At 39.6% G+C, this 23011-nt stretch overlaps 1 protein-coding gene across 13 annotated transcripts in view; it reads left to right on the top strand.

The window, feature by feature from the left end:
• MVB12B (multivesicular body subunit 12B) overlaps positions 1-23011 on the top strand; it is a 165144-nt gene that overhangs the window by 18850 nt on the left and 123283 nt on the right. For 9 of the 13 annotated variants that reach the window (XM_039861611.1, XM_039861606.1, XM_039861604.1 and 6 more), the window contains exon 3: positions 74-232. The exons of the other annotated variants lie outside the window; for them this stretch is intronic. In XM_039861611.1, coding sequence (XP_039717545.1) covers positions 74-232 — 159 coding nt within the window. The remainder of the gene's footprint in view (positions 1-73; positions 233-23011) is intronic. 13 annotated transcript variants of the gene reach the window in all.

The raw sequence follows: 23011 nt of genomic DNA on the forward strand, positions 1-23011 counted from the left end.
CGTCTAGGTGTCAAGCAGCTCTATCTAGGTCAGAAGGTCCGGAGAGAGGTCTGAGTGTCCTCATCACACGCAGAGACCATGGCGTAACGGAGATGGTCCAGGGAGAAGGTGTGGAACCGGAAGAGACGAGGTGTCATCTCAGAGACCACATCAGAGTCCCCTGGAGTATCGCTGCTTAGGGATGGATGTGGCAGAGGCACTGAGAAGGGGACCAGGGCTGAGCATCCACCAGGTAGGTGGAATGTTAGTAAGAAGCTGAAGGAAAAAGTATTTCTGCAAGAAGGGGTGGTCAGTAATGTTCAGAGTTACCTAAAGGGTAAGTAAAATGAGACCAAAAGGTTCCCATTGGGTTTTAATAGCAAGGAGGTGGCTGTGAACTTGGTGGCAGGCACAGAAACAAGACTGGAGGGGACTTGAAGAGTCCAGCAGAAGTGGGAGGCGGCTCTGGGAGGTCGAGCACAGATAACCTTTAAGGAAGGGAGGACGGGGGGAAGGTGATCCCTGGAGGATGACATGGCACCACAAGTCTGTTTTTCTCTGTTTAAAGTTCGAAAGTGTTGCGCGTGTGTAGTCGCTGGTGGGCGGAGCCAGCAGTGAGGCCGGGCTGACAGCGGTGGAGAGACGGGAGCGTGTGCCGAAGCCGGGCCCGTGAGGGGCAGAGGCCTTGGCATCCAGAGCCTGGTCAGAGAGAAGCCGGCAAGTCGCGTTTGTGTGGCTCTCGTCGCTTGCTGCCGCGTGCTGGGTAGCCAGCCTCGGTCGTGGCCTCCACCGGCCGGCAGCTCGTGGACCCGGCATCGCGAAGGCCTCCGCTTCCCGCTTCTTTCTCCCCCACTCTCCTCCCCCATCCCCCACCTCCCTTTCTCTCAACACCCCTGCTCATCCCTGCGCCCAATTAGACAGCACGCCGTTTCTTAAAAACGGCCGGATCCGTGTAATTTATATGTGCCCTAAATATATTTGGGGTTTTCTAAATGATTGGAAGTTTCACATGCTTAAATGTCAAATGTGAGGCGCTTTGGGGGCCTAGGAGAGGTCGGCTTTCCTCTGGACCGGAGGGCTGTGTCTAGGGGACACAGAGAGGGATAACTTTAAAATCCTAAACCTGCAAGTGAGGCCCTGTTATTTTACTCACCAAAATGGTAAAAGCAAAAAAAAAAAAAAAAAAATCTAGATACTGATGCAGATTCAAGCAAGCTGATATTTTTATAGAGTGCTCAGAAAAACTTTTAAAAATCACATGAAAAGCATGTGAAGATGGTAATAATATCTTATTAAAAACATATGGCAGATAACAAGTGAAAAATGTGGGCCATAACCATATGTCCAGTCTAATCACAGCTGTCCATGGATCTCCAGAAAGCTGAAGTTGGGTGGGGGTGGGGGTGGAATGGCCCCTGAGCAAGGCAGGAAGATGCCCTTTCTTTCTCCTGGCCAGAGGACAGTGCGGGCCCAAGACCCCAGGAGGTGCCCCCTCCTGAAGCTCCACCTCTGAAGTAAATGCAGAAGCTGGAGGGGTGGTGTACAGTGTGGCTTCTTCCTGGGCCTCCGGTCCCCTCCCCACTCCCCACAGCTCTGCATCCAGGGCCCACTCCCAGGTCAAAAATAACCAGACTAAGGCCCACCCTCACACTGGTTTATTTTCAGAACCAGAGCTTGTTTTGATAAAATGTACCAGGTGTTCCTCCCTTTTGTTTCATTAGAAAATATTTACTGAAACATGGAAAGTGGTTTTGTGACCAGCCCCCAGGCCTTTGTTTCCTGTGGCCTGGATTAGCAAACGTCCGGACCTCTTGCATCTCCCCTGCCCGTTCCCCTTCACCCTGCAGAGCCTCAAGGAGTGGAGCAGGCCAGAGAGGGTGCCTGTGCTTAGCACGGTGCCTGTGCTTAGCACAGTGCCTGGCACCCAGGAGGTGCGAGGGAAGCAAACGTTGGCTGTTGTTAGGACAACTGTATCAGAAATAGTGGCTTAAATTGCCTCCTTCTAGGCATCTCTCCCCTACCGGCTTGGAATTTGGGTTTTGCCCCAAAGATTGGAATGATGACTTATTCATAGTTGGTTCAAGTGGAGAATGGAGTGGACAGATGGGGAACAGTTCAGCGTCCTGGTATTTGCCCGTTTGCTAAAACTTCCTATTTGCTATTCAGAAAGGCTTCTAACAATGAAACCTCAACTCAGTGGATTAATGGAAAAGATGAGGGACTTGCTTTAATTTTACTTTAATTTTTTTTTCAGTTAAACTTTTTATTTGGAGATAATCGTGGATTCACATGCAGTTTTAAGAAGTAATATGGAGAGATCTTTTTACCCTTTTAACCATTTCCCCCGGTGTAACATCTTGTAAACTCTAGTGCAATATCACAACCAGGATATTGACACTGATATGGTTAAGATACAGACCACTTCTGTTTTTAAATGTACCTGGGGTTTTGTTTTTATTCAGGTGTGGAGAGGCCATCGGATCGGGAGACAACTGCCATTGAAAAGATTGTTTTCATTGGTTCCTTGGCGGGTTGGGGGCGGGGTACACCATTCCATGAAGGGCTACACGGGGAAGCACCAGGGCTGGTCAGGAGGCAGAGGGAGCGAGGGAAAAGCCTGGGCAAGAGCCTTTGTTGTGTTTTCTGTGAGAAGGGCAAGGCAAGGCAGAGTGAGCAGACTTGGCACTGTTTAAATAATTTCAGAAGGCTCTGGGCTGTAGGTGTGGTCTCTAGTTGTCAGACGCCTGGCTCTGGTGTGATTTAGGGCAGTGGGCTAGTGTCCCAGACTGAAGCCTGATAAAAGGAGGCAGGTGGAGGTGGGGACTCAGGATCACTTGGTTTGCACGTCAAAACCATTGGTAAACAAGTCGTTCACTATCTGTAGGAATTAGCTAACCTTTTTAACCACTGCGAACCACTGATTTGTTTTCCATTTCTTTGATTTTGTCATTTCAGAAATGTTATAGAAATGGAATTGTACATCATGTAACCTTTTGTGATTTACTTTTTTCCCCAAAAAAACTCAGCATAATTCTCTATAGATTCATCCATAGACTCTATTGCAGGTATGAATAGTTTGTTCCTTTTAATTGCTGAATAGTTCTCATTGACATGCCTGTACCATGGTTCGTATGACCATTTACCCACTGAAGGGCATCTTGGTGGTTTCATTTTTAGTTATTTTGAATAAAGCTGCCGTAAACACTCATGAACAAGTTTCTGTGTTAACATAGTTTTCATTGCTCCGGAACGAATGTCCAGGAGCGCAGTTGCTGGTTGTGTGGTAGTTGCCTGTTTAGTTTTTTATGAAAATGCCAAACTACTTTCCTGTGTGGCTGTAATGTTTTATATTTCTACCAGTAGTGCATGAATGATCCAGTTTCTCCACACCCTTCTCAGCATTTTTCACTGTCAATTTGTTTTTGTTTTGTTTTAGCCATTCCAATAGGTGCGTAGCGATAACTCATTTGGTTTTAATTTGTATTACTCCGGTGGCTAATGATGTTGAACATCTTTTCGTGTGCTTATTTGCCATCTCCGTATCTTCAACAAAATGTCACTTCATGTCTTATTCATGTTCTAATTGAATTGTTTGGTTTTAAGGGTTCTTTGTATATTCCAGGTATGAGCCTTTTTTTGGTTATGTGGTTTACAGATATTTTCTTCTAGTCTGTATATGTCTTTTAATCTTAACAGGGTCTTTTACAGAGCAAAAGTGTAAACTTTTGCCGAAGTCCAATTTATCAGTTTTTTTCACTTATCAATCATGTTTTCAGTGTCAAATCTAAGAACTCGTAGCCTAGCCCTAAATCCTGAAGATTGCCTTCTGTTTTTTTTCTACCTGTTTTATAGTTTTACATTTAACATTTAAGTCTGTGGCACATTTTGATTTAGTTTTTATATAAGGTGTGGTCTTGGGTCAGAGTCCCCTCCCGCCATGTGTGAACAACTGCTCCAATATTATTTGGATGGCACTCTATTCAGTTCCATTCTATGTGTCTAGCCCTCTGCCAATACCCTAGAGCATTGATTACTGCAGCTGTACAGTAAGTCTTGAAATTGGATAGACCAATACCTCCCATTTTACTTGTCTTTATACAGATTGTTTGAGCTACTCAAGTTCCTTTGTCTTTCCATATAAATTTTAGAATAATTTTGTCTATAAAAATTTTTTGCAGGAACTTAAATGGTAATTAATATTCAAAAGGGGTTTCAGACCCAGTTCCAACGTGGGGGTTCCCCATACTACCAACAAGCAAGGCTCAGACACCAGCTGCAGGTATATTACAACTCAATAGTTCTGACATTGTCCGCCAGGAGATAGCATCAGACTCCACAGGTTAAGGGCTCAGTCTCACAAGACTACCCCCTCCCCACTTCAGATGCCAGTTGCAAGTCCAAGTGGTCACCTGTGCTTCTGACTGACCGGCTATAGATCAGAGGTCAAACGACCTCCACTTCGGGTTTGATTAATTTGAGTAGTTCATAGAACTCAGAGGAACTAGATCACTGGTTTATTATAAAAGGATATGACTCAGGAACAGCCAGATGGAAGAGATGCATAGGGCAAGGTATGTGAAAAGGGCACAGAGCTTCCATGCCCTATCTTCCAGCATGCCACTGTCCCCAAATCTCCACGTGCTCACCACCCTGGAAGCTCTCCAAACTTCTTGGGGTTTTTTGGAGGCTTCATTACATAGGCATGATATATTAAATTATTGCCCACTGGTGAGTGATTGATTCAAACTTCAGTCCCTCTCCCATCCCTGGAAATCAAGGAAAGGGTTGGACTGAAAGTTTCTCTGGCAACCTACCCCCTTAGGTGCTTTCCGAAAGTCACCTCATTAATGTAAACCCAGTTGTGGTAGAAAGGGACTTGTTATGCATAGCAAGACACCCATTTCACCTTTTTGGCTCTGAAGTGATTTCAGGAACTGAGGACAAAAAAAAAGCAAATATTATGAAAAAAGATACTCCCATTATTCTTATTGCCTAAGAAATTCCAAGAATTTTGGGAGCTATGAGCCAAGAGTGAACCATGGGCGAAGACCAAATATATATTTCTTATTATAAATTACAAGGTCACAGTGTTAAATCTGTGTATCGGTTTGAGGAGAATTCACAACTTTACTGCGTTGAGTCTTCCAATTCATGAGCATAATGTGTCTCTCCATTTATTTAGCACTTCTTCGATCATTTTGTGGGTTTCAGAAGAGGACCTCTATACGTGTTTTGGTAGATTTAAGCCTACATGCTTTATTTTTTGTTTTGAACAATTGTTAATGGAATTGTATTTTTAATTTTGATGTCCATGTGTTCATTGCTATTATATAGAAATACAATTGATTTTTGTGCGTTTATCTTTGCTGAACTTTTGAGACCTTGCTGAACGTACTAGTGTGTATTCCTTGGGATTTTCTATGTAGATTATCATGCCATCTTTTCTTCCTTTTGACCTGTGAACCTTCGATTTACTTTTCTTACCTTATTGTGATGGCTGGAACATCTAGCACTATTTTGCATAAGAGTGACGAGAGTAGACATTCCTGTTTTATTTCTGATCGTGGGGGGGAAGCATTTCATCTACTACCATTAAGTATAATATTGGCTGTAGGGTTCTTGGTAGATGCTCTTTATCATTTGAGGAATTTCCTTTTGTCGATGTGAGAAATGTCCAAACACGTAGAGAATTTTTATGAGTTTATTCGAGCCAAACTGATGACAGTTGCCAGGAAGCAAAATCTCAGTGGATTGGGAAAATGCTCCAGAGAATGGCAGCTTTACAGTTTATTTCATACATTAGAATCAAAAGAGGAGACTTGCGGAGGGTTACATGAAATCCATTGGTGGTAGATTAAGGGGGTGAGAGAAAGCAAAACTGGGGTTGGGGGACTCTCTGGGATTGGGATTGGATAAAAAGTAAAATGGAGAAACACATACTTCTCTTACGTTGGTGGATGCAAGATAGTTAATAATGAACATTGACAGCACGTAGAGATGGTGTGTGGGGGACAATAACAATGAAGGGTTCTGTGCTCTGGTGCTGAGGGGAAACGAAGATCCCTCTGACGTGTCACAGGTGTGTCATCTTGGATGTGAAAAGACAATAGGCTGACCTAAGGTAAAGGTTGGCTTTTGTCAGGAAGCTACAGGCCTAGGACGTGACCACCCACCATGACTGGCTGTTAGTTAGGGATTTTTATATTCAGACCATCCTATGTGGTGACTTTAGGTCTCTTGAGTTCGTAAGGCCCACCATGCAGGCCCCCTCTGAGCTTGTCAGGTTTAGTATGTGGCCCTTTTTTTTTTTGGTCCACACTTTCTATTCCTGTTTTTCTGAGAATCTTTATCATTAATGGGTGCTGAATTTTGTCAAAAGCCTTTTCAGCATTGATTGATTTGATCATGTGATTTTTTTTTTCCCCCTTTAGCCTGTTAACATGGTGGATTACACCGATCGATGTTCAAATAATGAACCATCCTTGCATCCTTTCAATAAATCCCACTTGGTCATGATGTATAATTCTTTTATTTATCATGGAATTATCTTTGCTAATGTTTTGTTAAGAATTTCTGTCTATTCGTGAGAGATACTGATCTGTAGTTTTCTTTTTTGGTACGTTTGGTCTGGTTTGGTGTAATACTAGATTCATAAAATGAATTGGCAAGTGTTCCTTCCTCTCTGTTTTCTGGAAGAGATTGTGTAGAATCAGTATTAATAAAATATTAGGTAGGATTTAAATGTTAGGTAGAATTCTCTAGTGAGATCATCTGGGCCTGGAGATTTATTTTTTGAAAGTTTTAAAATGACAAATTCAATTTCCTTACTAGTGATAGGGCTAGTCGGATAATTTATTTCATATTGCGTAAGTTGTGGTTGTTTGTGTTTTTCGAGGAATTGTTGCTTTTCATCTAAATTGTCAAATTTATGTGTGTAGAATTATTTGTAGCATTCCCTTATTATCCTTTCCATGTCTGCAGAGTCTACAATAATAGTCTCTGATTCTGATATTGATAATTTGTGTCTTCTCTCTTTTTGATTTGTCAGTCTATACAGAAGTTTTTCAATTTTATTAACCTTTTCAAAAAACTAGCTCTTTGTTTCATTGATTTTTCTCTGTTTTTCTGTTTTCAATTTCATTAGTTTCTGCTTTTATCTTTATTATTTACTTCCTTCTGCCTGCTATGGATTTATTTTGCTCTTTTTCTAGTTTCTTGAGATAGGAGTTTAGATTATTGATTTGAGACTTTTCCTCATTTCTAATGTATACGTTTAGAGCTGTAAATTTTTCTCTCAGCGCTGCTGTAGCTGTGGCCCGCACGTCTTCAGGTGTTTTATTTTCATTTTCATTCTGGTCAGCGTGTTTCTAATTTCCCTTTAGACTTCTTCTTTGACCGTGGATTATTTAGAGTTGTGCTGTTTCGTTTCTAAGCATTTAGAGATTTTCCCATACTCTTTCAGTTGTTGATTTGTAGCTTGATTTCGTCGTGATTGTAGAACACACTCTGTGTGATTTCAGGTTTTAGTATTTGCTGAGGTTTGTGTTACAGTCCAGGAAATGGTGTACGTCGGCCCGTGTTCCATGATCGCCGGAGAAGACCGTGTATCCTGCTGTTGCTGAGCGGACTTTTCTTTACGTGTTGATTAGATCCTCTTGGTTGAGAGTGTCGTCTTGTTCTTTATTCTCGCTGATTTTCTGTCCACTCATTCTATCAATTTTTGAGAGGGGTGTTGAAGTCTCCAACTATGATTTGGGAATTGTCTTTTTTTTCCTTTATTTTGCTACACACACATTTCAGCACTGTTGTCTGGTGCATATACATTTAGGATTGCTCTGTCTCTTTAGTGTATTGGCCATTTTATCATTACATAATATTCCTTTCTGTCTGGTGATTTTCTTAGCTCTGAAGTCTCTTTTATCTGATATCAATATAGCTACTCCTGCTTCTCGTTAATTAATGTTTTCATGATGTATCTTTTTCTATACTTACTTTCAGCCTGCCTAGAACATTATAGTGGAAATAAATTTCCTGAAGATAGCATATAGGTAGGTCATGTTTTTCATCCTACTCTGCCAACTTCTGTCTTTTAATTGGTATATTTAGACCATTTATAGTTAATGTAATTATTGACATGTTAGGGCTCAAACCTGCCATTTTATTTTTTATTTTCTGTGCTCTTTTTCTTGCCTTCCTGGGGGTTACTTGAACATTTGTTAGCATTCTGTTTTGGTTTATCTAATTTTTTTTAGTATGTTTCTTTGTATAGCATTTTTAGTAGTTGCTTTTGGTATCACGTCGTGTGTTCGTGTATCTTTTAACAGTCTAGTGGTGATGTCATTTTACTAGTTCGAGTGACGTGCAGGACCCTTACTCTCTTTAATATCCTTTACCCTTCTTCATTTATAATTTTAAATATCCTCTCTACATACATTTAGAACCGTATTATAATTTTTGCTTCTACCATCAAACATAATTTAGAAAATTCAGAAGGAAAAGGAAAGTCTGTTTACCCATGTTTGTGCATGCCATGTTTTTTTTTTTCTTCCTGTTGTTCCAGAATTCTTTCTTTATCATTTCTTTTCTGTTTGGAGAGCCTCTTTAGCCGTTCTTTTCAAGCGTGTCTGCTGGGGACAAATTCTCTTACTTTTCCTTTATTTGAGAATGTCTTTATTTCCCATTCATTTCTGAAGGGGATTTCACTGAATATAGGATTCTGGATTGACAGTCCTTTTAGCACTTGAAAAATGATGTGCTAGTTCCTTCTGGCCACTGTGATTTCTAATGAGAAATTTGCCATCGTTCGAATTGTTGTTCCTCTATCTAAGTAAAGTGTTGTTCCATTCTCAATTCTTCAAAAATGTTTCTTCCCCTTATTTTTCAGAAGTTTGATTATGATGCATCTTGGTGTGGATTTATTTGGATTTATCCTGTTTGGAGTTTGCTTACCTTCTTGACTCTGTAGCTTTAAGCCTGTTGATAAATTTAGGAAGTTTTCAGCCATGATTTCTTGTCTTTTTCAGCCTCACTGTGTTCCTCCTCTCCTGGAACTCTGGTGACAGGAATGTTACAGAAATTTTTGTTACAGTCCACAGGTCCCTGAGGCTCTGTTCATTTTGGGTTCAGCCTATTTTCTATCTGTCGTTCACATTAGGTCATTTCTGTTCTATCCCCCAGTTCATTGATTCTTTCTTCTCTCTTCCATTCTGATGTTGAGGCCATTTATGAAGTTTATTTCAGTTATTATACTTTTAGTTCTTAAATTTCAATATGGTTTTTCCTTATATTTCTTATTTGCTGAGACTTTCTAGTTCTTTGCTGAGACGTTGTGCTTTTCATTTGTTTCAAACATGTTGGTAATTGCTCAGTGAAACAGTTTCATGATGGCTGCTTTAAAGTCCCCCCCGGCCCCCCACCAGATAATTCTAACATGTCATCTTGATTTGGGCTCTATAGATTGTCTCTATAGTAGTCTAGCCTCCCTATTCTGACTGCTGGCAGGGGTGGAAGTGGGGCCACAGTGTTTTATATGGTGTTTGGCTGGACTAGATCTGTTATTGTCTAAAATATAAATTGTCATCTAGAGAAAACAGGCTTTCATGGGGGCTTTTTTGGCCTGTGTCTGTTGCCGTTTCTGGGTCGCTAGCTTCTTTAGCTCCAAGTCCGGGATACGCGGGGCAAAAAGATACCCACAGAACTCACCGTCGTGTTGTTCCTTGGGTCCCAAGGTTCCTAGCTGTCTGCCTTCTTCTCTGCCCTTTCAGAGTTCACTTATGTTTCCTTCATATAATGTCCAGCAATCTTAGTTGTACTTAGCGGGAAGAACAGGAAAAAGTATATCTTATTTCATATTCCTGGAAATGGAAGTCCTAGCTTGCTTTAATTTTATTTTAATTCGGAGTTAACCAGAGAATCTATTTATTTTGAAGCCTGTTAGAAATCTTTCCTAAATATTTATGTTTCAGCCGTATTATGTATATAGACAAGAAATATACTACTTGCATGCTTGTAAAATACTTGCCAATTACTCCTTAATGTCTTCAAGACTCAACACACTTCAGGGCCACCTTTCTCAATTTTCGTGGTCCAGGTTTACAGTGTTAAGACGCTGTTTGCATGAGGGATGGTGCATATTAGGAAGAGGAGATGTGGCCGGAGGTGAGAATTGTGGGCGATGTAGGAGAATTGTGGGTTGAGAACTGGAGTTGAGATTGAAAGATCGAGATCACTGAAAGGGAGAAAGACTCTATGAGATATCTTTAAGTGAGGGAGATGAGACTAGAAGGAAGAATCTGTTCTAATTCTTGAAGTAGGCGGATATCCAGGGGGTCTGGCTACCAGTTCTGCTAATTAATTAGTTTATTATTTGTAAAGTAATGTTTTGTTTTAGCAACAGGTAACTATTATTAACAGTTTGGTGTCAATGTGTGTGTGTGTGTGTGTGTGTGTGTGTGTGTGTGAGAGGGAGAGGGAGAGAGAGGAGAGGCTATATAGTTTAGTGATCAAAAGCATAGACTCTGGAACCCTCCTACTTGGGTTCAGATCTTGGCTTTGCCGCTTTTGAGCTGTGTGACCTTGGTCAAGGTACTTACCCTCCTAGTGCCTTAGTTTCCTTGTCTCTAAAGTGTGGATTATTAACAGAACTTTCCTCATAGAATTGTGGTGAGGATTAAATGAGCTAATGTTCATGAAGAGATTAAAATAGTGACTTGCATTAGCTCAAGCTATGTAGCTTTTACTATATCATCATTATTATTAATACACATACTATATATAATATTCCTCGACTTTCCTCTTTTCCTTAGCAGTGTATGTAGGAAATCTTCCCATGCCATGACATGTGTATCAATCTCATTCTTTTTAATGGCTGTTTTTTTTTTTTACTGCATAGTAACTTGTTAGACACTGCTCTGCTAATGAAAATTTAATTTTTCCTTTGGTCTTTGAAAAGCAATGCGGTGATAAGAATCCCTGTATATATGTTTCTGGGTGTGTGCTAATGGGTAAAAGAGTATGTACATTTTAAATTTTAATAGTTACCACCAATACCTTTTTAAAACGGCTTTACCAATTTATGTATAGCCCCAGTAAAAGGTATGCAAAAGTTCCTGTTCACCCTTATCCTTACCATCATTCTTTATTATCAGTCTTCTTATTTTGCCAGACCTGAAGCTCATTGTGCAGATTTGCAGTTCTGTTATTGATAATGAGGTTGCGCATCTTTTTATGTTTATTGACCATTTGAATTTTTTCTATTCATTTCCTGATTTTATAGTTGACTCATTTTATAATTGGCTTTTGCTTATCAGTTTGTAGGATTCCCTCATATATTCTATTTATTAATTGACTATTATATGTTTTACAAACGTTTTTCTCTCAGTCCATCATTATCTTTCACTTTGTTCATAGTATCAGACTTTGTTGATGTTTGTTTGTCTTATCAAACGTTCTAGTTTTTATGTAGTCACGTCTGTCAATTTTTTTTTTTTTTTGGTCTTAATGCTTTAAAGGATACGTCTAGATGTTTAAACTAATAGGTAAAAGTTTTATGAGAAATTGTACATTTACATAGTCCCAAAGTAGCTCTCACAAAATACTTACAGAAGATTACAAGTCGGGTACCAGGCAGATGCCACCGTAAGCAAGTGACTGGTTAACATTACCAGTAATGAGACATACAGATATCACGTGCCTCTTGATATGATACACTGTGAAGAACACAGCATATTAATACATATGTGAATGTATATATTCCATATATAGAAGAGAGAGTGAAAGGAAGAAAGAAAAAACAGCTGTGGTACCATGTTAACACACAGAGAATCTAGGTGAAGGGTGGTAAACAGGAATTCTTTATATTATTTTTGTAACTGATCTCTAAATCTTAAATTATTTCAAAATAAAAAATAAAAAAAAATTAGACACGAAAAAGTCTGCCTACCCCAGGATTGTAGAAATAATATTCTATATTTTTAACGAAAACTTACTTCATCTTGTTTATTGGTTTGGCTTTTGAAACATCCAGATTTTTATTTTGGAGTCTAGCATAATAGGGTAGAGTCTAACTTATTTTTTCCAAATGTGTAGCCATTAACTAGATCTCTGCGTATATACAGGTTTGTGCTTTAGTCTGGTTAAAAGCTCATTTCCTGTCCCAAGGATGGGACGCAGCAGCTTCTCCCTTAGGGGGTTAGGGCCCTTGTGCAGAAAGTACGGGACAGGACATGAGGCAAACAAAAATCAGCTGTGCTACTGCCTCTTTCTGACCTCTGCTGACCTCCCCACCCTGGTTGGTGGGTCGGGGAGGGAGAGGAGGAGAGCTGATCCCAGGGGCCTGCAAGGAATGCTGGGTAGGCCCTTACCTTCAGGGCTGGGAAGTGAGGCCCAGGAGCATTGCCAGTAGACACAGCAGTGGGCAGCCGGGCCAGGGCTGTTAAAAACACCCCAGTTGGGTCAGATGGTACCATTAACAGCAAATCATGCCCTTAACATTCAACCCTGGCTCTGTGCTTAAATCTAAACTACTGCATGAGGACAGCGTTGCCACATCTTGCTTGTAACGTAAGGCCTAAGGCATCAGCTGATTTAGGATGCACTCTGGTGACTGCGGGGGGATATCTGGTTGCAGGGTGGCATTTGCTTGAGCCCCAAACAGGGGAATTTTACAGACTTTTTCTAGGCTCTATTGCCCTTCATTAATCTAGTTAAACTATTCTACAATAGTTTACAATAACACACTGTTTCTGTTATTGAAACTTTATAGCACATGGGTTTTTTGAAGTTAGCAATTCTTTGATTTTCTAAAAATTGAGGTGAAATTTCTATAACATCAAATTAACCATTTTAAAGTGAACAATTTGGTGGCATTTAGTACTGTCACAGTGTTGTGCAGCCATCACCTCTACCTAGTTCCAAAACGAGTCCCCCAGTTTCTGGCAACCGCCGATCTGGGTTCTGTTTCTGTGGATTTACCTGTATAAATGGAATCCTATAATATACGATCTTTTTGGTTTGGCTTCTTTCACTCTGCATAATTTTTTCAAGGTTTTCATAGTATGTTTTGAGACTTGATAGAGCCATTTCCTTTTTGTTCTCTTTCAAAATTTTTGGTTATTACGGCATACTATCTTTTCTAAAAGGACTTGGGAATCGACTTGCCAGATCCCACAAAATATCATGTTTTGACTCTCAGTACAGTTGCACTGAGTTAACAAGTTGGTTTGAGGGGAATCAACATATTTACAGTATTAAGTTTTTCCCTCTAAGAACATGGTTTGCAGTTCTATTTACTTAGATCTCGTTTTATGTCCTTCGGTAAAGCTTTCCAGTGTCCCTCACATGTCTTGCTATTTCTGTGTATGCTTTAAAATTTTTTCTCTTTTGTGTGGGTTCTTTTTATATAGATTAATTGAGATATAGTTGACTTACAATATAATGCATACAGTTAAGATGTTCAGTTGTATGCGTTTTGACATATGTGAAGCCATCATCACAATCAAAGATGATGAGCGTGCCCATCACACCCCAGACTTTCTTCATGCCCTTTTGTAGTGCATTCCCAATTCCCCAGCCCCATCCGTAGGACACCACTGGTCTACTTTCTGTCACTATAGACTGGGTTGTATATTTCAGAATTTTATATAGATTTTTTAATAATCTCAGAATCATTATTTTGAGATTCATTCATATCATTGAGTATTTCAGTTTTTGTTTGCTTGTTTAATGAGTAGTAAGTAGTTCATTGAATACTTACACAACAATTTACTTGAAAATTATTTGGGTCGTTTCCAGGTTGGGCTATTAAAAATAAAGCTACTGTGAACATTGAGATACAAATCTTTGCAAGGACATATGCTTTTATTTCTCTTGGGTAAATACGTAGCACTGGATGCTGGATTGAATGGCAAATAGATGTTTAACATTTTAAGAAACTGCCAAATTATTTTTTTCATTGCTTATATAATTTTATATTCCTACCATTGTTACCAAAATAAAGGGGGTTCATTTTGCCTGTGTGCATCAAAGCCAAATGAGACACGAACAGGGGTTTGCAGCAAAGAAATTAAAGGTTTAATTAAGGAAATGGTGCCAAGCCTGCAGACACAGGTGAGCTAGCGCTCAAAGACCGGCTCTCTCATGGCATGTACATTACAGATTATTTAGGGCAAAATCACCAGACACCGTGGGTTAGAGGTTTGGGGTTTTGTTGGGAGCTGATTGGTCGGAGGTGAGGGAAGGATAATAAATCATGTGTTCAGGTCTTGGTGATAGTTCTGAGATCTTTTTCCAGAGAACTGGTCTCATAGAAAAGTAGCCAAGAAGTTGTTTCACCTTAGGGCTCAGGAGCTGAAACCTAACTTCGGTCAAGATGTTATCCGTAGCCTGCCAGAGGTCCCATCCTGTGTGACCATTAGTCAGGTCTGGGCTACCATCTTCTGCTCCCTTGGTGAATGCAGAGTATCCAGGGGAAAGGCTAGGTCTCTGATGAGCAGAGAGGGAAGGAGAGGAAAAGGGAGAGAGATATGACTTCCAGAGCTAACTTTAATCAAAGTCATAAAGACCCTCAGTTTCACCATCGGTACATCAGATTTCTATTTGTTCCATATTCTTGTCAACAGTGTGTTTGTTTATTCTTTTTAATTTAAGTCTTTCTAGTGGATGTGTGGTGACATTCGATTACCATTTCTGTAATAACTAATGATTTTGAGTATCTTACTTTGTGCTTTTTCTGCCATTAGTATATCTTCTTTGGTGAAGTGTCCGTTCAAGACTTTTGCTCATTTCTGATGTTCTTAAAACAGTTATTCATGCCACACTTTTGTTTAAAATCTTTAAATGTCTGTAATTCATCTTCAGAATAAAGTTCAAACTTATTAACGTTGTTTAAAAAGTCATTTGAGCTCAAATATCTCTTAAACTATCCAACCTCATTCCCCGTCTGTAACTTAGCTAATACCCGATGTGTCAGTCCAAGAGACACACCTCTTCAGAGCACACCATGTTGTCGTAGGTGTCCATTTTCTCCTACACGCTGTCTCCTGTGCTTGATCCTCCTCTTGTCAAACATTTATCCACCTGTCGTTACTCCTATTTAACTTTTTAAATGCGTTAAAGATTCTCTCCTTGGCAAATCTTCTTGGCTCTGCTTCCTCCAACAAACAGAATTCGGCATTCACTTTTCTGCATTCATAGTCTCCTGTGTGAACACTCACAGTCACACTTGTTATTTACATCCAGTCTGCTTGTTTTCTTCCTGAGCCCATTGAATTAGTGGCTGCATATCCAGCATGTCACCTGATGTGTGGCACACGTAATTCAGGCATCGTTTAGAACAAATTTGATAAAGATTGCCTTGACTTACCTCTTTTGCCATTTCTGGTTGTCAAACTCTTGATTTCAATAGGTAGGAAGCATCACCAAGGAAAAGAGTATTTTAAAAAATACTTTAAAAGATTTTAAAAAGATTTAAAATATGAAGATAATAAAATGATGTATTGAAAATAAACCTATATTTTAAAATGAGGTCTCATATAAATTTATTTTATATAATTACTTGCAAAAAAATTGGGTTTTAGCATAAAATTTCAGTTCCTTTTCATTAAAATAATGGTTATAGCAATATTCAGTAGTGGGGCGGCTATAAGACCAGTTTTGGTCCAGTGTGGTGCATGGACCTTCTGTGTGATGCATGTTCTCATTCCACTTAATCTGGGCTACTCAGAAGTATTCACTTTTTATTTTAAGATCATTATTAACTAATCATCCAGGGTTCTTGGTCTTTTCTAAATAACCCTAGAAATGGATTTTCAGCTTCCAGGAAAACTTACCACAGCCTCAGGCAAGAGACAGTGCTCTGCCTGTAGGATCGTAATTCATTAGATCTGGCCTTCACATTTTATCATCTCTACTTTCTTTGATGAACTGTGATGGTGGGAAGTGTGGTTTTAAACTTTTCTCAGAGATCTGTATTTTCATACCTACTAAGGGTGGGAACTAAAAATTGATCTCTCCTCTATTTAGAGTCTTTGAAATTTCCTGTATTCCATCATAAAAATAATAACTCAGAACATTACTTTTTTAATCGCTTCATGTCAAGTTCAGTAGTTTCCAAATGTCTTTGTGTGGATGGGTCACATTAGAATTTCCTGGGAGTATATTAAAATTATAGATTTCTGGCTCCAAATCAGAGAATTTCCAGGACTAAAGGCCTTTAATCTGTGTTTTAAAGAAGAGCTAAAGCAATTCTTGTTTCAACCCAGTTTGGGAATGTATAAGAGTTCAGCGGACTATCAGACACCTAAAGTCAGCACATACTATTTTCTGAATAAAAAAAGAAATCAATGAATGGGTGACATTCATAAACACTAAAAAGACTTAAAGAACTCTTTTGAGCCTTCTAGAACCTTGATTCCAGACAAGTGAAAGACTACCATCTGTTTGCAAAACCAAGGCAGCCTATGCTTGTGCACAAAGGTAGGATGTTGGACATAATGGGCCAATGCTTCTGCAGTAACCAGAAATTGTCAGATATATTAGCAAAACCCACATTTTAAGGCATTGAAGAGCCATGGAAACAATGAAGATCAGATCATCTAAAATTCCAGAAGAGTAGAACATTTCCAAGATGACTTGATCATATCCAGCCTCCATCTTCATGTAAGAGTGTTTGCCACTTCTGGGCCCAGGCTGATGATGGCACTTGCTGAGTGCCTCTTTTGGAGGGATAAAAAGCAGTAAAATTGGGGGAGTTTGTGGTGGTGAACTAAAAAAACAAAACACAAAACAAACATAAAAAAGATTTTCGCCCGATTTTTTATTGGGTTGGTTGTCTTACTGTTTACTTTGAAGAGTTCTTTGTATATTTTCAATACAAGCCCTTTGTTTTGCAAATATTTTCTCCTAGTTTGTAGCTTGCCTTTTCATTATCTTAATAATATTTTTGAAAAGCAAAAGTTTTAAAGTTTGATGAAGTTTAGTTTATTAGTTTTTAAATTTATAGTGTTTTTGTGTTACATTTAAGAAATCTTTGCCAAATTCAGGTCAAGATATTTCTCCAGAAGCCCTTCTAGAAATTTTATGGTTTTAGCTCTTCCATTTAGGTCAGAGACTTATTTCAGGTTAACTTTGTTTTATATATGGTAGGATATAGGGATATAGGGATATAGGGATAAAAGGTCACTTTTACATATAGTCGTCAAATTGTTCTAGTACCATCTATTTAAAAGATTTTCCTTTCTTCGTTGAATTGCTTTGACACCTTTGTCAAAAATCGGTTGGTCTTATATGTGTAGGTATATTGCTGGACTCTGTATTCTATTCCATAGATCAGTCTATCTGTCTGTGTAGCAAAACCAAACCCTTTGATTACTGGAGCTTTATAATAATTCTCAAAATCAGGTTGTCCTCTAACTTTGTTCTTTTTCAAAGTTATTTTGGTTATTCTAGGTCTTTTAACTCAATATGAATTTTAGCATGAGCATATCAATTTCTGCAGAAAAGGCCTGCCGGGATTTTGATTGGAGTTGTAGAAGATGTATGGCTCGATTTGTAGAGAATTGACATCTTAACAATATTGAGTCTTCAGATTCAATAACATGGTATATCTCTTCATTTATTTAAGTCCTCTTCGATATTTTTCATCAGCCTTTTTTATTTTTCAGTGTATAAATCATGCAGATCTTTTGCCACATTTATCCTTAAGCATTTCATATTTTTGATGCTATTGTAAACTGTATTCAGTTTTACTTCTTACTGTCTAGTCTGCCTATTTTTTTTTTTTTTTCCTTGCCTGACAGCACTGACTAGAACAGCTAGTACACTCTTGAGTTGAAATGGTGAAGGCAGACATCCTTGCCTTGTTCCAGATCTTTAGGGAAAACCATTTGTATTTCAGCACTTAAATGTAGTGTTAGTTGTAGCTTTTTTTTTTTTTTTTTTTTGGTAGGTATTGTTTAATAGGCCTGGGAAGGACCCTTGCAGAGAGTTTTTATTTTATGTGGATGTTGAATTTTGCTAAATATTTTTATTGAGATGATCATATTGTTCCTTTTAGTCTTTTAATATGGTGAAATATACAGATCGATTTTTGGATTTTAAACCAAATTTGGATTTCTGGGATAAATTTCACATAGACATAATATATTGTCCTTTCAATATATCATTAGATTTGATTTGCTAAGATTTTTGTTAAGACTTATTATGTATGTGTTTATGAGAAATAATGATTGGTCTAGGGTTTTCTTATGTATTTGTCTAGTTTTGGTATTAGGGTGTTGCTGGTCTCATGTAATGAGCTGGGAAGTATTCCTTCCTCATCTGTTTTCTGGAATATTTAATGTAGAATTGGTATTATTTCTTCTTTAAATGTTTGTAAAATTCACCAGCAGAGCTATCTGGACCTAGATGTGGGAAAGTTTTTAATAACAGTTCAAGTTTTAAAATAGCTATAGTGCTATTCAAGTTATCTATTCTTGAATGAGCTTTGGTAATTTGTCTCTTAAGGAATTTTTGCATTTTTCAATGCCTAGGCATGAATTTGTTCATAATATTTCTTTACCTTGTTAACATTTCTAGGACCTGTAGAAATAGGACCTCTCCTTCATTCATTCTCAATAATGATAATTGGTGTCATCCCTCATTTTTCCTCCTCAAGCTAGATTTTTAAAAATTTAAAAAATTTTTAAATTAATCTTCTTAAAGAACCAGCTTTTGCTTTTATTTTTCACTATTTTCTGTTTTCTGTTTTACTGTTTTCTCTTTATTACCTTTCTTATGTTTACTTTGGGTTTAATGTTCTGGTTTTTAAAAGTGTGCATTTCGGTTATTATTTTGAGACCCCTCTTCATTTCTAACATAAGCATTTTAATACTATGACTTTCCCTCTAAACTCTGTATTAGCTGCATCCCTCAGATTTTTTTTATGTTGTGTTTAATTTTAATTTCATTCACAATACTTTGTGAGTTCTCGTTTGATTTCTTCTTTGACCCATGGGTTATTTAGATGTGTGTTGTCTTGCTTCCATGTATTTGGGGCTTTTTCTAGATATATTTCTTTTATCGACATTTTATTTAATTTTATGTTGTCAGAGAACAAACTCAGTTTTATGGCTTAGAATAAGAATCAGCAAACTTTTTCTGTAAAGGTCCAGATAGTAAATATTCTAAGCTTTGTGGGCCACACATGGTTTCTATTGCATATTGACTTTTTTAACCCTTAAAATTATAAAAATTATTTGTAATTCACAGGCTACACAAATAGGTTACAGTCTGGATTTGGCCTGTGGGCTGTAGTTCATTGACCCCAGCCCGGACTATGATCTGTCTTGGTAATGTATCATGTACACCTGAAAAGAATGTATATTCTGTTGTTGCAGTTGGAAAATTTCTGGGCATTATTAAAATAGTTCTCCATCTCTCCTTTTTCTGAGGTTCTAATTACATGTATATTAGACCATTTGATACTGTCCCACAGCTCAACTACCTAGACAAACCCATGGAAGGAAATAACAAAGATAAATTGAGAATTTAGAACTAAAAGAGAAAGAAGAGTTGTTAATTGAGAATTGATTCTTTGTAAAAAGCATAGTAGTTAAACTTCTGGCAAATATGATAATAAGAGGAAATAAAATATAAGCAGAATTTAGATTGAAAAATGGAAGAGTATAAGGACGTTTGAAAATTATAAGAGAATATGATGTATAGCTCTTATGTGCAGCCTTATGTGACTAAAGTTGAAAATCTTTGAGTTAGATCATTTCTATTGCTATTTAAGAAGAAATCTAATACCAAACTCATATCAAAGGAAGAACCTGGAAAAGTCATTAGAGAATTATTTCCAAGAAAAGCACTAGGCCCAAATTGTTTTAACGTAGCATTCTCTAAAATTGTCAAGGAGCAGGTAACAACCACATTCTATAAACTATCTTAAAGCTTTGGAAAAAAGATAGGAAGCTTCTGAGTTTGTGTAGAGGAAAGCTGATTTTTTTAAAAAATACATTTTTCTAATGTCCAACAACCTCATCGAATTATTTTTATTGTTTCTAATCCCGACCCACCCCTCACTCTCTGGTCTCTTGGCTGCTCTATGATCCTCTGGATCACGGTTTAGGCTGGCAAGTGCGTATGGTTTCTGCGATAGAGAGTTATGTGATTGCAGAGTCCAGTGTTTGTGGAGAAGGCAGAGGAGAGGGAAAAGTTTGAGAGGAGATCGACTTGTTGACTAAGCAAATATCCAATAATTCTCTTCTCCACTTCCTGTTGTTAGGCCATGGGGACCCGTCACCAGGGCAGCTCTCTAACTCCATTCTAACCTCGTCCTTCCTACATTACTGCCAGTGGAAACCTTCTAAAAGATCAGACTACTCACCTGCTCGGAGTTGTTCTCCAGCTCTCTGTTTTTAGATTCAAAGACAAATTAATGGTTTTAATTACAACTGAATGTTCAGCACCTAGCACTCAGGAGGTGGTTATCAAACGGATGGACTTCACTGGCATCGGAGGTTTATTTCGATTTGCCCTTCCCTACCTTTCTAGCCCTCGTCCTATCCCCTTGAGCCCTATGTAGTTCTTCAGATGCTCTGTCTTCGCCCCTGCCTCCGTGTCTTTGTGTCTTTGTGCATATATACCATTCCTCTTCCCGTGGAATGATGTTCTGGCTCTTTGTGTTTTGATAGTGCATTTACTTTCCTCTGTTGCAGCTCTTAACCACTCTGTAGTTGTTGGTTAGTGTGTATCTCTGTCTACATCGTAAGGCCCCTGGAACAGTATCTTTCATAAGCTTTACCTCGAGTACCCAGCCCGGTGCCTGGGTGCACACATATACCACCGGGCATGCGAAGTACGCTTATCGAATTGAATGAGCCGGCTCCTTTCTGTTTTGCCTTTCTGTGTCTGGGATATTGAATGCCTACATCCAGCTAAGTTATGTTTGTGTTAAACATGAATTGAAATGCAATTACAGCTGGCAATGTGGTTTGAGCGCTGAGTAATAGAGTAAATAACAAGGGTGACTTAGTCACAAGTGCCAGTTCATCTCTTTGCTCTCTTGCCTCCTGTCACTGAGCATGACTCATGGGCTCACGAGTTCAGCTCTTCTTCTCTTAAATCCCATCACTTTAACTCTTCCTGTCTTCTTTGTCTGGTTGAGTCCCTTTCAGGGCCCTTTCGTCAAAGCCAGCCAGCAGCCCAGAGCCCCGCCTTGCGGTGAGGTCATTGGCTCCAGCAGGAGGCTGAACTACCCACGCCAGGTGGTCTGCGTGGAGAGCTTGGGCAGAGATGGAGCCAGCACGGGGCAGGGGGCGTCTGGGCCAGCGTGCAGACCAAGGCCTGAGGAAGCCACACGGGGTCGCTGGAATTTCTGCTATCCCAGGATTGCAGTTTTGACTATTTCCTTAACCATATCCCACTAGGGCCTTAGGAAAGGCAGAGACAGTGCTGTCTCTCAAAGATGTTGCTTCTTCATCTTAGACCCATTTTGTTTTCTTAGCTTTACTGAATTGCACTCAGAAATTATAGCTTAAAATTGGACCTGTCTTGAGGCCAGCTGATTTGGTTTAATAGAAAAACTTCCTTCTCGTCTAGGAGTCTCAGCATGGGTGTCTCCAGACTCTTTCTGACCTGTGCAGTTGCTTGTTAGTGAGCATTTCCGTAGCCTCTCCGAGTCGACTGGCGTGTTCCTTTGCATAAACCCACTCTGCAGGGTTCACAGGAGATTTCCTGAGACTTTAGAGGTAGAGCAGGAAAGAGGCAGTCGTTTATTAGCAGGTCCTGTGCTAGGCCCTGGGAATCCTGTGGCAGATGTAGCCCCTGCCTGCACGTAATTTACAGACCCAGACAAAAGGGAGAAAATGAGAAAGGAGGTGGCAAAGGGTGGCGCCCCTCGGGGTGGCCCTCTTCCTTCCCAAGATGAACCCCCCAGGTGTTTGCATTCCCACGCCGTCCTGCCTGGGTTCTGGCTTGGAACTGCCGTCCTGCCTGGGTTCTGGCTTGGAACTCGCTCCGTTGTGTAAATCCCGGTCCTTCCCTCCCCCTTCTCCGCCCCTTTCCTCTCCACAGCACCCTGCTGCTGTGCCCTCTCTTCCTAAAAACAAGCACCACTTGCCCGTCACCTGGCCAGCCCCTCCAGCGCTGTCTGCAGAAGCCCTTCTCCCCCACGGGTGTTGCTACTTGCCATCTCCTGTTCTTCATTATTGCCACTCACCCCATAGTTCCTAACTGTCTAACTCTGTAGCTTTTTCTTAATTCTTATTTTTCCTGACCTCATCTCAACTTTGGACACTGTTTCTTCCTTAATATATTCATTTTTCTGAATACAGAATTAGCACATGTTCATTGTAGACATTTTGGAAGATATAGAAAAGTATAAGTAAGAAAAGAGACTTATAATCCTACCACTCAGGAAAAATGCTGTTAACATTTTGACATACGTATATCCTTTAGTTTTAGTGTTGTGCCTGATTGTGAGTGTGATGTGTGTGTGTTCTGCAATGATGGGACTCTTTCGTAAGTACTGTTTTATAACATGCTTGGTATTGCGTTATATTTTCTTACTGTATTATTGCAGCATTTTCGTAGGTCACCAAATATTCTATAGCCCTTTCTTCTTAAAACTTTTTTCTTATCCCTTAAATGGGATTTTACCTATATCCTACCTGTTCTCCGACTTCACCTTCTGTGGTGGTCTCTCCCACACCGAGCACGTCCCCCAGGTTCTATCCCAGCCTTTCACTGGGTCCCAGGCACACTGGAGCCGAGGTGCCGTCCTGCCACAGACCATCTGCGCTCGGGCCTCTGGTTCTCCTGCCTGGTAGACAGGCCCACGTATGGCAGCTGGCTGACACTCAACCTGAATATTCCCGAAGCGGGGGGCCCAGATTCCTCCTGGGGCTCCTCTGCCCATCGCTCCCGTGGCCTGCCGGGCAGCTTCCCGATTCTACCTGCTCCACCTTTCGCATCGTCCTTTCCTTCTGCTCCCACCCCCGCTCGGGCCCCCACTATTCTCGTCTCTTCTGGGAGGCTCTGGGCCCTCCTTTCC

The sequence above is a fragment of the Pteropus medius genome, unplaced genomic scaffold (genome assembly GCF_902729225.1).
Source record: "Pteropus medius unplaced genomic scaffold, Ma_sr-lr_union100, whole genome shotgun sequence".
In the NCBI taxonomy this organism is placed as follows: domain Eukaryota; kingdom Metazoa; phylum Chordata; class Mammalia; order Chiroptera; family Pteropodidae; genus Pteropus; species Pteropus medius.